Source organism: Labrus bergylta, chromosome 14 (assembly GCF_963930695.1).
Source record: "Labrus bergylta chromosome 14, fLabBer1.1, whole genome shotgun sequence".
Taxonomy (NCBI): domain Eukaryota; kingdom Metazoa; phylum Chordata; class Actinopteri; order Labriformes; family Labridae; genus Labrus; species Labrus bergylta.
The window spans coordinates 9,354,260-9,369,463 of record NC_089208.1 but is presented as its reverse complement, the minus strand read 5'-3'; the positions used below and the strand labels follow the sequence as shown (position 1 = coordinate 9,369,463).

At 39.1% G+C, this 15,204-nt stretch overlaps 1 protein-coding gene across 2 annotated transcripts in view; it reads left to right on the top strand.

Moving 5' to 3' along the window:
• nlgn2b (neuroligin 2b) overlaps positions 1-15,204 on the top strand; it is a 73,849-nt gene that overhangs the window by 53,193 nt on the left and 5,452 nt on the right. Inside the window, exons 5-8 of one of the 2 annotated variants that reach the window (XM_065962846.1) lie at positions 10,642-10,827; positions 13,250-13,515; positions 13,697-13,850; positions 14,627-14,987. In XM_065962846.1, the coding sequence (XP_065818918.1) occupies positions 10,642-10,827; positions 13,250-13,515; positions 13,697-13,850; positions 14,627-14,987 (967 nt within the window). Of the gene's footprint in view, positions 1-10,641; positions 10,828-13,249; positions 13,516-13,696; positions 13,851-14,620; positions 14,988-15,204 lie in introns of both variants that reach the window. The other variant, XM_065962845.1, reaches the window with a different exon arrangement.

The following is a 15,204-nucleotide window of genomic DNA, read 5'->3' as shown; positions in this document are numbered from 1 at the left end:
CACTACATTCATGCATCCTCCAGTATGTTTATTTCCCTCGTCCTCCGCACACAATCACTAAAATACACATAAAATATATGCACATAGAGGTGGAGAGCGATCCTGCTGAGTGATTATGAGGGATGACGCAGTGTCCTCGATTCCTTGAACATTGTTGAAAATTTTGTTATGTGGGCGAATGTGTGCTCTCCCTCTCTCCCTCCCTCTCTCTCTCTCTCGCTCTCTCTCTCTCTCTTTCTCTCTCTCTCTCTCTCTCTCTCTCTCTCTCTCTCTCTCTCTCTCTCTCTCTCTGACATGCTTTAAATGGGTTACTGTACTAAGCAGATTATCCTTGTGTGTTTTTGTATGTTTGTGTAATATAAACATGCATGTTTGTACACAAATATCTGTATTTGTAACTGCGCTGGTGTGTGTGTGTGTGTGTGTGTGTGTGCACACAACTTGGTTGCGTGCCGTGCGTAAAACATATATATGAATAATGCACCATCCATCTGAATTTTTAATGGCGCTCCTCTTCTCTGACACTGAATTTGAGTCAAAGTGAGAAACACAAGCATACCGTCTTTTTAATAGTTTTATGGTCTAATCTATGGTATTATCCTGTACTTACACACACACAGGAGCTTACACATGCCAAGCTCATTTCATTCAATGCCTGCGCCTTTAACAGAGTGACGGGGAGTCAGGAGGAAGCGAGGAGGAAGAGAGAGCAGGGAGTAGAGACAGATGAGCAGAGGAAGACTCACAGAGAGACAGTGAGGGGAAAGGAAACAGAAGGGGGGAGATGGGAGCAGGCTAAAAATAAACCGTCAGAAATGCTTTTTAAAATCGGCACTGATGCAAAGTATTCATTCTAATGAATGCTCCTGCAGTGTGACCACAGCAACCCTCCACATGGTCTAATGCCTTCTGCTCTCCCTTCATTACAACGTATCCTGGTGTCATTTTTCAGCAAGTTATATACTGTTTGGGCGCTCTTCTGAATTTATGATAACCCCCTCCGTCGTCGTGGAGTAAAATGGGTGAATGAGAAGAAAATGTCTGCTGAACACGGCCTGGTTCAGAGGTTTGGTGACAGTTGAGATACCAGATTGCTACTCGGCTCACCTTCTCCTACCTTCCTCCTGCTCCCGGCTCCAGAGAGCCTTCTGATTTGTGTTGCATAGCCATCTGTTCAGACTAATTAACTAATTAACTAATTAATGAACTCTGGGGAAAGGCCCACCATCGTGGGCTCGCAGAGTGAGAACATTTTTCACCGCAGGAAGAGAGATGAAACGCTTCTTCTGGAAACGTTTCTCTGCACTCTCTGCCCAGCTTCAGCTTCTTGCTTCTAAAACAGCGCCCCATCTTTTACATTGACACAAAGCAGCTATAAATGTAACATTTGTTTAGTTTCATCCTGCCCAAAATGTTCTTTTACTATTTAATACTGTGCAATGTTATGCTTGGTGTTCAAGCGGTGACTTGACACAACTCAATTTCCTTCTGTTTCAGTTAGGTAAAAGCACGTTTTAGAAGTCATCAAAAGCAATTTATTTTGCCATCAATGTTCAGAAAATTACACGTTTTGTAAATGCTAGCACCAAAATAGATCAGTTCTGCTCTGTTTGGTTTATTTATGAGATTTAGTAATCGCTTGGGAGAGGTGCAACAAGCTGTAAACACAACACTGACGTATTATCACCGATTAAAGTTGAAATGATGTTTAGTGTTAGCAAACAGCTGCCCCCTCACACATCCAGCAAAGTAACATTAACATTCATTTGGATGAGCTTCTATTCACAAAGCAACATTAGCATTCATTTGGATGAGCTTCTATTCACAAAGCAACATTAGCGTTCACAACACAAATCATTCCTCATGTTTATGACCATCTTAGCAATTGATTTCCAATTTCTAGTCTCTGTTTAAGCACCAATTCGATCGAACCCAAACCATGTGCAAAATATCTGCCACTGTAACGTCTAATGCTCCAATATGTTCACCAGTTTGCGGGCGAAATAAAAAAACAAAAAAGTGCTGCAAAAAAAGAATCATAATTGATAACAGATTAATTTCTCCGGATTCAATTTAATTGCAAGCTAACTGCAAAGCTACACCAAAGAATGGCTCTCCAAAGTATGAGTGGTGAGGAGGTTCACAGGACACATTTCACTGCAATGACCTGGCAGAGGAGCAATTCCACAACTCATCTTTCTTGATTTTTTTTAGCACGCACAGAAGAATTTAATTCCGCAGTTGACGCTAACCATCGACACTTTTTGGAAGTTTACATATAACATGGCAAAAGAAAAACGCTTGGACAATAAAACCCAAACAGACAATAACTACCCCATAGTGCTCAGTAATTCCATCCATTATTGTTGAAAGTATTGATCAGAGCAGCTGTGAGGCTGGCGTCTTGTTTATTACCCTATTTATGTTTTTGTTTTTTTTCACAAGAATAAGTGATTTGGCAAAGCTTGGCTGATGACATGTGTCCAAAAAACCTGTTAATAAAATAAGGAGAGACGTATTTAGATCATAGTATGTCTCAGGATAAAGATTACATTGCCATATAATTCTTTTAATGAAGGAATTTCAGTTTTGAGTTTTAGAGAACATCTGCTGAAGTTTCGTCGTTCTTTTCTTGAAAGCTGTACATATCCTGCCTTTGATTATCTTATATGCTGACTCTATTATACTATTATTTCTTCTACTATTACTATGATAGGTCGATTTTTGGCTAGTTGTCAAGCACAGATCGATTAATAATAAATGATGTGTGCAAAAAAGATTGTCCTCATGTGCCCTCTTTGTGACGCACCAGTAAACACCATTTTATATGTAACCTAATAAATATGATTTTACTGGCTCATGCTCTTGAAATCATTTTAAGCATGAGTCAAATCAAACAGTGTCAGTGCATCCACGAATACTACTTAGCTCAGTGAATTTTGGGCATCTGTTCAAATTGTGTCGTCTGTTGTTCTCAAATACACCCCTTAAAAAATGTGACATGGACAGTATTTTTAGCCAGCACACATTTTGCTGTCAATTCATTTCAGCCTGCCGCCTTGTCACAACTCAGCCGTCCCTAAATACAAATGAAACACACCTCCCACTCCCTGCTCAGGGACCCAATCTTCCCACTCCGTAAGCAATCATTAACACTTCTCTCTCCACATTTTGCCTACAGTGAGTGCACTGACTGTGTTGACAGCACAGGGGAAACATAATCATTTTTGCTTGCGTGTCATTCTGATTGTGACGAGGTTCACGCAAATTTGGACCAACAAATTCAATTCAAACATTAAAACTAGAAGTTATGTATTCCCCTTTGCAGAAAAGGCTGCCTTATGCTTTAAAAAAAATCAGGGGCCTTATTGCTAATGTGATTGTGTATAATTCCATTGTGAAATGATGTGTTGGAGCCTTCAAGGTTTTAAAAGAAGTAAAAGAAGAATTGCTTCCATCGTACAGGGAAAGTTCACATTGAACAGTAGTGACTTATGGGTACATAGACCAAGACTGACACCAATCTGCCTCCCAGGCTGGCAGCCAGCAGCACAGCTGGACCAATCAAATACAAGGAGATAATTAATGCAGCTAGTCGTACCTGAGACTCAACATCTTACACGCCACATGTTTCAAAATCAAATTGTAACTCTCAAGGTCTCTGTAGAACCTTAAATATCAAGTGTACCTTCAAGACCACGGTGTACTGCTCTAGCCCACCGTGTGTTTATACACATTTATCATATCAGATGGAAATAGCACTATTTTCAAAATATAATACTTTGAGCCAAGAGTTGAGGATACAAAGATATTGCTTGATGGGAATGCCTCAATTTGAGTCACATTCTTACTCCTTTAGGACCGATGACACGTTCAGATCTCAAGACACTTGAGACAAATATTTAAGAGTGGCTTTTAACCAGATATCATCATAGAAGTTTCTTGTAAATAAAAATCCATAAATACACTTTCAAATTATGGAATAAATGCTCTCCTTATAACTGCAGAACTTTGTTGAGAATATTCCATTGAAAAGCTTTTTTTTTTTTTTTTTTTTTAGTTTTGAAGTAATCCAGGGTATTTTTACAGGAATTATTATTGTGTATTATTTTAATCTTAATCTGCATTTTTTTCAATGGTGCCAATTCACCAAAATGTACACAAACAAGCTAAACAACCAGGCTCAATTATCCACCATTCATCAATTCTGCACAGTGTAATATCTTTCTTATAACTCACAGATAACTAGTTAGTCAGTAAATATAATTACATCAACATTTAAAAACAAAACAGTACAGTCAGATTAGTCCCTGTGTATTATATACCGATGCGACTTGTATTCCAGGTTTTACGGTAATTCATTCAAGCAGATTCATGTACAGTATATACTATTATCTTTGTGACTCAATGTTCTGGCAGCAAACGAGGCTCTGTTTGAAGTTTTAATTCATATATTTTGATCAGTTTTCAAATCGTCTGACATTTTCATCATGGATCAGTAGTTTGTGAAATGAAACTTTCTTTGAACGGCTTTGAAAGGTCTTAGTGTGCAGTGTGAAGTTTGAAGTTGAAGCATTACTTTTCAAATGTGCATGACAGCCTGGTTTTATTGCACAGCTTGGTGCCTTTGAATGGACCTTTGAGGGTAAAAAATGAGCGCAATAAGTAAGCTAATAAATACAATGACACTGGAAGCCCATCTGCGAAGGACTGAAATGACATTAGTTCAGCAGGAGGAAGACCTACCGGTATTACAAAAGAATTGTCTTGTGTTTTTGTATCTACTAATTTATACAGACTGATATATATTATCCTGCCAATAAGGAGAACTGTGTAAAAAGGTTGATAATCCAAGTTTAAGAATGTTTAAGAGGGACCTAAAGTTACAGATATTTTCAATGGTTGTTAAGCTTTTGCTTAAGTGTCATCATATACAGAAATAAATCATTTAAAACCATCATATTTATTCACAGTAATATAAACGCTGCATCATTAAAACAACCCTTTAAACACAGATTGAAACTTGTGTAAGATATTAAACTGCCTTTTAGGGAAGGAAAATAGAGATCAATAAAATAAGATGTTCTCGTATAAGTGCACACTAAATACAGTATCGAGAAAGGTTGTGTTCACAGTTACCTTCATACACAAAAGATAAGCCTCAAGGTTGAACCCACTACACTGAATGTGCAAATCCACTTTATTCCAATCATCCAAACAGATTCTTCAGTGTGCAGGAGACATTCACCATCTGCTAATGTTTTTTTTTCCTTCTTTTTTGAAACAGTGCATCTACTTTTGCTTGATTAATTTCGTGACTCTGAACACACACAAACATCGCCTTGTTTTCTCTCTTCAATCACCTTGTCTACGTGTATAAAAAGACATTATCTTTGCTCTGATTTTTTGACATCCTTCATCATCTCCTGTCTGACGTCACGCTGGGATTATATAATATGTCCTTCAACGACATTAGCTTTGGGCAATATTTTGGTTTAATACCTGTCTTATGTCTGTGGGTTCTTTTTTTTATCCACTTCTCTTTTCCGACTCCCTCCCCGCCTCTCCCGTCCTTTTTTTTTTTTTTTTTTTTGTCTTTGTGCACAGAAATGTGTTCAGTGACCCACTGCAGTCACTCTGTTCAGTCCTAAAAATTACTCTGCAGATGTATGTTCCCGACTCAGTAGTCAAAGAGTCGACTGACCGCACTTCAGTTCTGGACTGTGGGTTTGTGAATGGTGTTGACTTTTACAGAAATTGTAGTTGTACTGAATAAAACACTTAATATACTGTGAGTGAGTTTGAAAACTTGATGTGGAGCTGCTTCCTGTAGTTTGTACAATGCACCTCTCATCATTTAAAGAAGGAATCTTTTTGATAAACGTCTGTTTCTATAAGAAGTGGACATTAACCACTGGTCCATAACCGTCCATTGAAGCCTAAAGTATGACAGCTTGAGTCTCCTCCATGTGTGAACTACAGGGTGGATACACATTGTAACATCTCTATCCTGATTCAGAGATCACTATGAACCTTAATTACATCGCCGGCTGTGCCTCAGTGGTAGAATCAGTCGTCTCTCATCCAAAAGGTCGGGGGTTCAATCCCAATAACCCTAACCCAGCCACATGTCGATGTGTCCTTGGGCAAGACACTTAACCCCAAGTTTCTGAATGTGTATGAACAGTATTAGTTAATACTGATGGACACTTACATAGCAACCTCTGCCATCAGCGTCTGAATGAGTGTAAATTAGTAAATGTGACCTGAGGTGTAAAACTGCTTTGAGTAGTAAGAAGACTAGAAAGAGACCTACACAAGCTCAAGTCCATTTATTATTTCCATGGCAGCCTTTTTATTTTTATGTCATGCCCAGGTTAGAAGCTCAAATGCTGCTATAATATGGCACTGATATGATTCATATTTCTTTTAAAGTTAAAAGACCATATAAAGTTACAAACTGAAAATAAAATCTGGGTATATTTTAAGATACATTTTTTTTTTAATAATCCATTCATATTGGTCAAATAACAGCTTACGTTAGCATCCAGCAACCTTAGATAATATTACTGCCAGCTATAGGGGAGTAGTTGAAATGTAATATTGACAGTTGCTTAATAAGGATGAATAAGGAGAGGGTATACATTTGTAGCCAACATAATGTCCGTGGGTAGTAGTAGTTGAATGCTAGCATTAGCTGAAGTCTAAAGGTAGTTAGTGTGAAAATGTGTTTTTTTTACTTTTAAATATGTCCAGAGTTCCCTCCACATTTTCTCTGTCGACTGTATTTTCATTGGTTTATTCATCAAAATATTTATTAAAATAATATGAATGTCGGGCACACAATATTTTTGACTAACACTGATATTCACCGGAACAACACTATGAGAGCTCATTAGCTTCTCACCCTGACAGGGGCTTTCAGAGGGAAATGGCTGCTGTGTGAATATGGTGAATAAAACGAATCACTCACAGGTTCACCGCACCTTAAATTATAACCTGCTCTGTATTTTAGAATACATGGAACCATAATTTACAAAGGACCATCATGCTGGATTGATATAGACTTAAACAGGCAACTGTGACTGTTTGGGAAAATGTTTACTCAGGAAATGAAGCACAGGTAGCTCATTTTCTGTCTGTTTCATTCAGTCCTACTCAGTCCGACTTCTTGTCCAACCAGGTAAGTCTCCCCCCTGTTGACTTCACTTTTGATACCAAGAGGCTACGTCCACTTTTTATATAAAATCTTTGGTCTGCTCTCTGTAGCAATATGTCCCTCTGTTGCAAATGGAATAAGATATGATTATAGGATAATGGCTTTTGCTATGACTCATCCCGTCAGTGTACGTAAGAGAAGAGCTCTTATATTGTATTTCCACTCCTTGGTAGCATTCATTACGCTTTTATGATAAAGATACACTGTTTTGAAGGTGTTCTGAATCATGACAGGCTAGATTTATCAGCAGAAGCAGCAGTTATTATCAAATGTGTTGAGAAACTGACACAATATTAAGTCAGTATTTCTACTTTACATTTCCCTCCACTAGTCGCTCACTATCTGTCTATTTTCTCTCATCCATTCATGTCTTCAGCCTGTATCTTTACTTAGAGGTTGATGACTCTCCTCACAGTTCCTTGGCCGTTACCTACAGCAAGTGTTGAATATGCATGAGTTCAGCCTCATAAACTGCTGCTCTCAGCGCTAAAGTCAGTAGGAAGACCAACTCAGCAGATGGGGGGATCAGAAAGAAAACTTAAACTGAAAGAGAGGAGAAGAGAGAACGTGTTTGACTTATCATTCATGGTGGAAGATCAACCAGATTTCCTCTCTTCATGTTGCTCTTGCACCAGGAGGCACTAGCTCATGCTAGCATGCTACACTCGACGCCGACTTTGTGTTGCATGCAGCTGTTTGTGTACTTGAATATGGAAGTGCTTGATTGTGTGTATGCAAGTGCTTTTGTGAGTGTCTTTCCATATCATTTTGCCTGAAGCTCTGGACAGTTGCCAGGCAACAGTGGCGGGAGGCTTAGCACTCAACTGGGCAGCCGCGGAGCAGACACACTTCACATGCCTTTGGTTCTGATGAGCGGCACAGGTCAGCGCTGATACGTTACCAGGTCAGAGTCACATCAGGCTAACAGCGGCGATGATCTAAGGATAATACAATTACACAGCAAACATGCAGAGTGTGTCTTGATTAATCGGAGTCACCCATTCAAGCTAATACTTCTGCTAACAAGATTTCTGTGTATTTAATTATCCATACAACACATACCGCTGCACTATGGGAGAGCTAATGCTGTTACTTAAAAAATGGTTATCCTATGATTTATTTAATCTCAATTTAATCAAGCAATGGTTTCTCATGATTATTATCTCATTATCAAAAAGTAAAAAGATTATAGTATTTTCTTTTCACAATATCATTTTTTGTGGTGGCATACAGTGCTGCTATTAGACCTACAAACACATACATTCGTTTTCTGAAGACTTCAAGGTTGTCCAGTGATAACTAAGAAGAACGCAAGTAAAACATGGTTGTAATTATCATCTGTGTTTTAGCTGTTTAAGTACAACTTCCAGGTCACTGAATCTGTGCACCAACATGAAAACATGTTTATTTTCTAGGTGCTTTCATCCCTTCAGGGGCATTTAGATAAAAGCACAGTTAGTGAAGATTTTAGCCGAGGTCGACCTTAATCTACAGAAGATTTAATAATGGCGGTTGACACAAAAAATACTCAGGCAGTTTGTTTATGAAGGTCAGATACATAATTTCCCCAATGTGGGATGTAGGCTTGGTTTCCAAGGCTGTTATTTATTGGAGGCCCATAAGTGTTTATTTCCCTTAGCGTGTAATGCATGTAATGAAAAAAGAACTATGGTTAAAAAAAATATTTTACCAAATGTACCCGGGATTCTTAACCTTCTCTTTTCAAATGAACAGTAATAAGACACCGAGGCATTTTCACATTTTCCTTCCGTGCAACATTTAAATAAATACAAAAATACGGAGGACATCCAAATCATCACCAAGCCATCCCATGTTTCCTCCCAAATATAAACCAAAGAAAAAAATTAAATGAAGAAATAAAAATGAGCGCTCTTTGGCTTTATAGTCAGCATAGAATTTGGACAGCGCTCTGTCCAATGAATCATATCCAAACCAGGGGAATCCAACAAAAACACTCCAGATTCCGAGTGTTGTTGACTGTAGTGTAAGTACAGTGAAGAGTGTGCAGTGAGACATGTGTGTGTGTGTGTGTTTGTGTGTGTATGTGTGTGTAATACAGAGTGTTGAAGAGAGGTCAATTTGGCAGGTTATCATCACCATCATCATCATCAACACGGCTGACATTATAATCATCAACAATTAAACTTCATTTGCTGTTCAACACACTTGAGAACATGCTGCCTGTCCTCTTATACCATCTGTCTCTGTGTACTCCCTATACTGAGCTTTATGGCCGTCCATTCACCAAACAGCCTTCACTGCACCTCCATACTCTTTTCTTCACACAAGGAAACTCACTAAACAAGAATCTCTTTAAATATTCAAGCAAAGGTAAACATTTACTATTTACCATACTTATTTAGAAGACAGTTTATGTGCCATGTGTTCACTGTGTAAAGCCATAAATGTTCAGTATTGTCTTTCATCTAGTTTCTATTTAAGTAAGTCTTCTAAATAAAGAAAGAGTTGGTGGATTTTTGTTGTTTGTGCCTCCAAAGACCCTGGGAAAAAAAAAGTAAAGTTGTTTTCGAATGTAGAAATTGAAGTTACACATAATGGTTGGTAAAAAGCTATTTAACAGTTTCATCACAATTCAAATATTTCCACATTTTATATTACCTTGACTGACTTCAAATTTCAGTTTGGGCTAGTTTGTAGATGTTTGTATAACATGAGATCATGTTTATTTTTTAATGTGCGTCCATTTCGGACAGAAAAATATAATAAGAATGTTTACTGAGGATAGCCATTCCTATCTGGAAATTCATTGACAGATATGACACTTTTATGCTCATGCCCCCCCCCCCCCCCCCTTTTTTTTTCTATAAGTACTCAACCACTCATCTATATGGAGTGCGTTGTTGTTTTAATATTTTGGTTCTCTTGGTATTTAAGTCAAAAGAAAACAGTCCAAATTTGAAGAGCTGCTCTGGTTTCACAGTTAAACTGCTTGTTTTTGCTTGTAACACGTGCTGTAATTATAATATCATAAGAACAAAGGATTCTGTTTGTGACATTTTGTTCCGTTTATTTAGTCTTGTTGTGGGTGTGCACCTACTTTTTAAATGTGTGTCCTGGAAGTAGGTGAAACATGCCGTCTGTTGCTCTCCTCCTCTCTCTGCTGACAAGTTCTCTTAACTGTCTTGTACTTCCAGCGTGGGTATTAAAAAATGAGTAATTTGGCAAGCTTTGTGTGTGAAATCTCCTCAGACATGCAGAGAGTTTCAGACGAGACGTACCTGACAATGACACAATGCCATCTTCTGTTTATGTGGGACATAATGAAAACACAGGATTGTGTTATTTTGTGGCCTTGAATTTTATCCCTGCTCCATCTTTAACAGATAATCAGTATTTTCTTCCTCCTTTCCTCTCTGCGTCTGTTCTCATTTACCCTGCAGGTTTTCTCAGCACAGGGGACCAGTCTGCAAAGGGGAACTATGGCCTGTTGGACCAGATCCAGGCCCTGCGCTGGCTCAATGAAAACATCGGCCACTTTGGAGGAGACCCAGAGAGAATCACCATTTTTGGTTCGGGAGCTGGTGCCACCTGTGTGAACCTCCTCATCCTCTCCCACCACTCTGAGGGTGAGTTAGCAGTCATATACCCTGCTCAAAGGGGATTAACACATCAGGACAGTGTGGGCAGTGTATCTCTCTCCAGAGCATGTTAGTAATTTCAATGAACAGCCTCAACCAAATCAAAATGTACCACAATATCATCCCCCCAAAGTGAAAGGAGGCAATATTTGGGGATGAGTCATCCACTGTTTACAGCAGTAAAGATTCTACATATATTTTCAATAAACATAGAAAACACAAAAGGTTCATTCAATTTCAAAGATAAAGAAAAAAAAAGTCATTCTGGTCAGTTCTGGAGTCGACAGATGGATGAAAGCAGTAGGTTGTTTTAATAAAACCATTACTCACCTTGGGACACAAGCCTGTAATAATCCCTCCCAAAAAAAGGTAATTCCACCAGGGACTACGATCATGGAGCTACAGTGACAAAATAGTCCCTCTCTGTTAAAACTAATCCTGTCCAGACAACGCATCAGGAAAAGATGCTATTTATATTTAACCTACTTTTAAATCTCCCTCTTGGGCTCCAAATGAAGAGCATTGTCTGGTTTTGTTCAGTGGTTACAAATATATACACAGTATATACAGTATCATGTTTTTCAGGTTTCATTAAGTCTAATAGTTTTAAATGTTGTTTTCGAGCATGCTGATTGGTTCAAAGCAGACACAAAATAAACGTGTGTCGCTGATGATTGTTGGTCTTTGAAAGATGCATTTCAAACTAATCCCTTAAATTACTAGATGGGCAGTTTAAAAAAAATCCTTCTTAATCAATAATCTTGCATTTAGTTCTTTCAACAGTGAAAATACTGAATCCATTCTCATCTCTTATGATTCTCTCATTTCAATGAAAAGTGCCACGAGTTCAGAACTCAATTTAAGGGTTAAATAAAAACCAACATGAAATTGACTTTACTAGTTGTTACAAAACTTTTTTCCAACAATGACAGCCTTCACAGGATTATTTTACCATGTCATAATAAACCCACCCTACTCCTCCTGGTTCAATAAGGGTTTTTGAGTAAAGCTTTAAATCAGGAGTACAGACTGATATGTATAGAGGCCTGTTCTTAATCACTCCAGCAGCTTTCTGTTTGTGCACATATGCAAATAACTCAAGTATGCTAGTTTGATAAATACAGTTCATTCATTTATGTTGAAAAATACACTTTCTTGTTTTAGGTTTTCTATGAAAAGCCGCATTTTTCCTCTTGCACTTTAATTGTATGTAAGAATGTCTAAATGTAATGTCCCTGACAAATAATCTGATAAATACATACAAAATCTGAATGGTCAGTGAAAATCTGTGGTCAGTTCTATTCGACCACATATTCAGGTTCTCACTATTGGTTCTAGCTCATATTTTCGTGTGAACATAATCCATACAATATGCTGCTGACACCACACCTACGTCTTCACCATTAACTGACATTTGACCTCTGACTGCAGCTTTTTCTCTCTCTGAATGACTCTCTGGGTTTGTTTCAATGTTTTACTTTAAAATACTGCAGGAATGAGATCTGTTTGGCTTACTGTCTTTAGTTAATGTTGTGTATTTTAGGCCAGATTATGGCATGTTTTCGCTCATGTTAACGGTTTGTGTAATGCAAGAAATAAAAGAAAACATCAGCATTATTATTATGGGTCAGTGTGCAGAGATTTGTTGCACAAGATCTTCTACTCCATTTATAAGCCAGGCTGTAACACCACGTAGTGAAGGAAAAGTTGGTGGGTGAACAGTTTAAGATACTGTGCGCAAGAGTGTGTGAGCGCATGTGTGTGTGCTTGTGTGTGTGTGTGTGTGTGTGTGTGTGTGTGTGCATGTACAGAGCAGAGATGAGATGAGGAGCAGAGCTGGGGCTGCAGCTGAGAGGCTTCTTAATTGATTTCACAGGGAGAGGAGCGGGGGTGGGGCACATGCAGAATATGGGGGGGCTTAATTATTAATGACAGAATCTGCAGATAAAACAGAGGGACAGCAAGCCACTTTACATAACAGTGCAGCGGTGCAACAGTGCGAGCAGTTTTCATTCTCTCCCTCTCTCTCTCTCTCATTCTGTCTCTCTCGCTTTCCCCAACACGGCCATCAAGACTACTGCCGTGTGTGGAGTTGTCACCATTTTTCTTGCTCCTGTCTCTCCTTGTATGTAATGGAAGCGATTCATTTCCCTTTCCCTAATGTTCGTAAAGATTTTCTCTGGCTATAAAAAGCAGCAGGATATCTACTTCATCTTGCTTCATATGTAATTCTCTACAATCGCTCCTCCTCCAACATATGCATTATTTAAAGCATGCACACTGTAAGGCCTTGAAGGCCCCGTCAGTTGCTGGCAAAAGTGTGTCAGAGGAAGAAAAAAAAGCTACACTTAGAGAGGAAAAAGTCAAAATCTATCTCCCATCTGAAGATGTTTCTGCTTTGTATGTGCAGGTTTGTTCCAGAGAGCCATCGCACAGAGTGGCTCAGCCATCTCCAGCTGGGCGGTCAACTACAGACCCGTCATGTATACCAAGATCCTTGCGAGAAAGGTCGGCTGCACTCTGGGGGACATGGCCGCCTTGGTGGACTGCCTGCGGAGGAAAAATTTCCGGGAGCTGGTGGACCAAGACATCCAGCCCGCACGCTACCACATCGCCTTCGGGCCGGTGGTAGACGGAGACGTGGTGCCTGACGACCCTGAGATCCTCATGCAGCAGGTCGGAGCTGATCAGCCAGTTTGTGTGTGTGTGTGTGTGTGTGTGTGTGTGTGTGTGTGTGTGTGTGTGTGTGTGTGTGTGTGTGTGTGTGTGTGTGTGTGTGTGTGTGTGTGTGTGTGTGTGTGAATATTTTCAGTGCTGTCACTTCATGCTGCGTGTTTATTTTCTTCATAAACTCCAGGGAGAGTTCCTGAACTACGACATCCTGCTCGGTGTCAACCAAGGAGAGGGTCTGAAGTTTGTGGATGACAATGAAGGAGAAGATGGACTATCTGCTGCAACGTTTGACTATACAATCTCCAACTTTGTGGACAATCTATATGGATACCCTGATGGTCAGATCCTACCCTTTTTACCTAAATATAACTCTTTAGATTGAAACTCACGTCTTTTTTGGCATATGTTGTTGAACTCTATGGTGGTGGTATGTACTTAAAATGATACTGTAACTAAAACAGAGCCAATTCAGATGTACATGTACACTTGAAATGATCAGAACGCTACTGTAAAAGATGTCATTGATTTAATTATTTTAACTTCATTCATGTGCTGTATTAACAACACAGTTTTGTAGCAGATGATAGAATTGCAAACTATAGTCTAATAAAAAAACATACCAACTTCTGGTGACCATACTTCTCCAATAGCATAGTCTGACTGAAGAGCACCATCTAGACAGGAGAAGACTAAATGAATATACAAAAATTCACATCTTCATGTTCATTACCGTAATTCATGACTATGACAAAGAAAGAGCGACAAAGCAAATGTAAACCAACAATGAAGGCAAACAGGAAACTGACAATATCTTAATTAGCTAAGGAAAAAGCATATACATGTTCCATTTCGGTGGAGATAACTTGATTAATAAATTAAGATAATACAAATTCAAAGATACAAAAAAAAGTCCAAATACCTAGTCATTACCAATACCTAAGTCCTGTAAAACCATGACAACAAAGGTTGGAAGATTTAAATCCATTATTCTAGCTGTCCAATAGTTAAATGTATATTTGATTGGAGGGGATGTTTGTTTGTTTTTTTAGGAGGAAAATGCACTGAAATACTCTGCATCCATACTTATATGAACTTCTGTTTTTCCAAGGTAAAGACATCCTGAGGGAGACTATAAAGTTCATGTACACAGACTGGGCGGACAGGGACAACACTGACATGCGTAGGAAGACCCTCCTGGCTCTGTTCACGGACCATCAGTGGGTGGCCCCCGCTGTCGCCACGGCCAAATTGCACGCAGAGTTCCAGTCGCCTGTCTTTTTCTACACCTTCCACCACCACTGTCAGACCGAGGCCAGGCCCGAGTGGGCGGACGCGGCCCATGGAGACGAGATCCCTTACGTGTTTGGTATCCCCATGGTGGGAGCCACTGACCTGTTTCCCTGTAACTTCTCCAAGAACGACGTGATGCTCAGCGCCGTGGTCATGACTTACTGGACCAACTTTGCAAAGACGGGGTTAGTTTGATGAAAAGTGTATGATCCGATCAAGTGCGTTTATCTTATTGAATATAAAGTAATACACTGAGTATACTGTATACAGCTCATACTGTAAGTAACTCAGCAGTGATTTCACCTGTTTGTTCCTTAAGCCTATTCTTAAAGTCATATTTGGATGATTTTATTTCATCCTGGGAATACTGATCATCTACTGAAGTCAAAGTCAGAAATTATG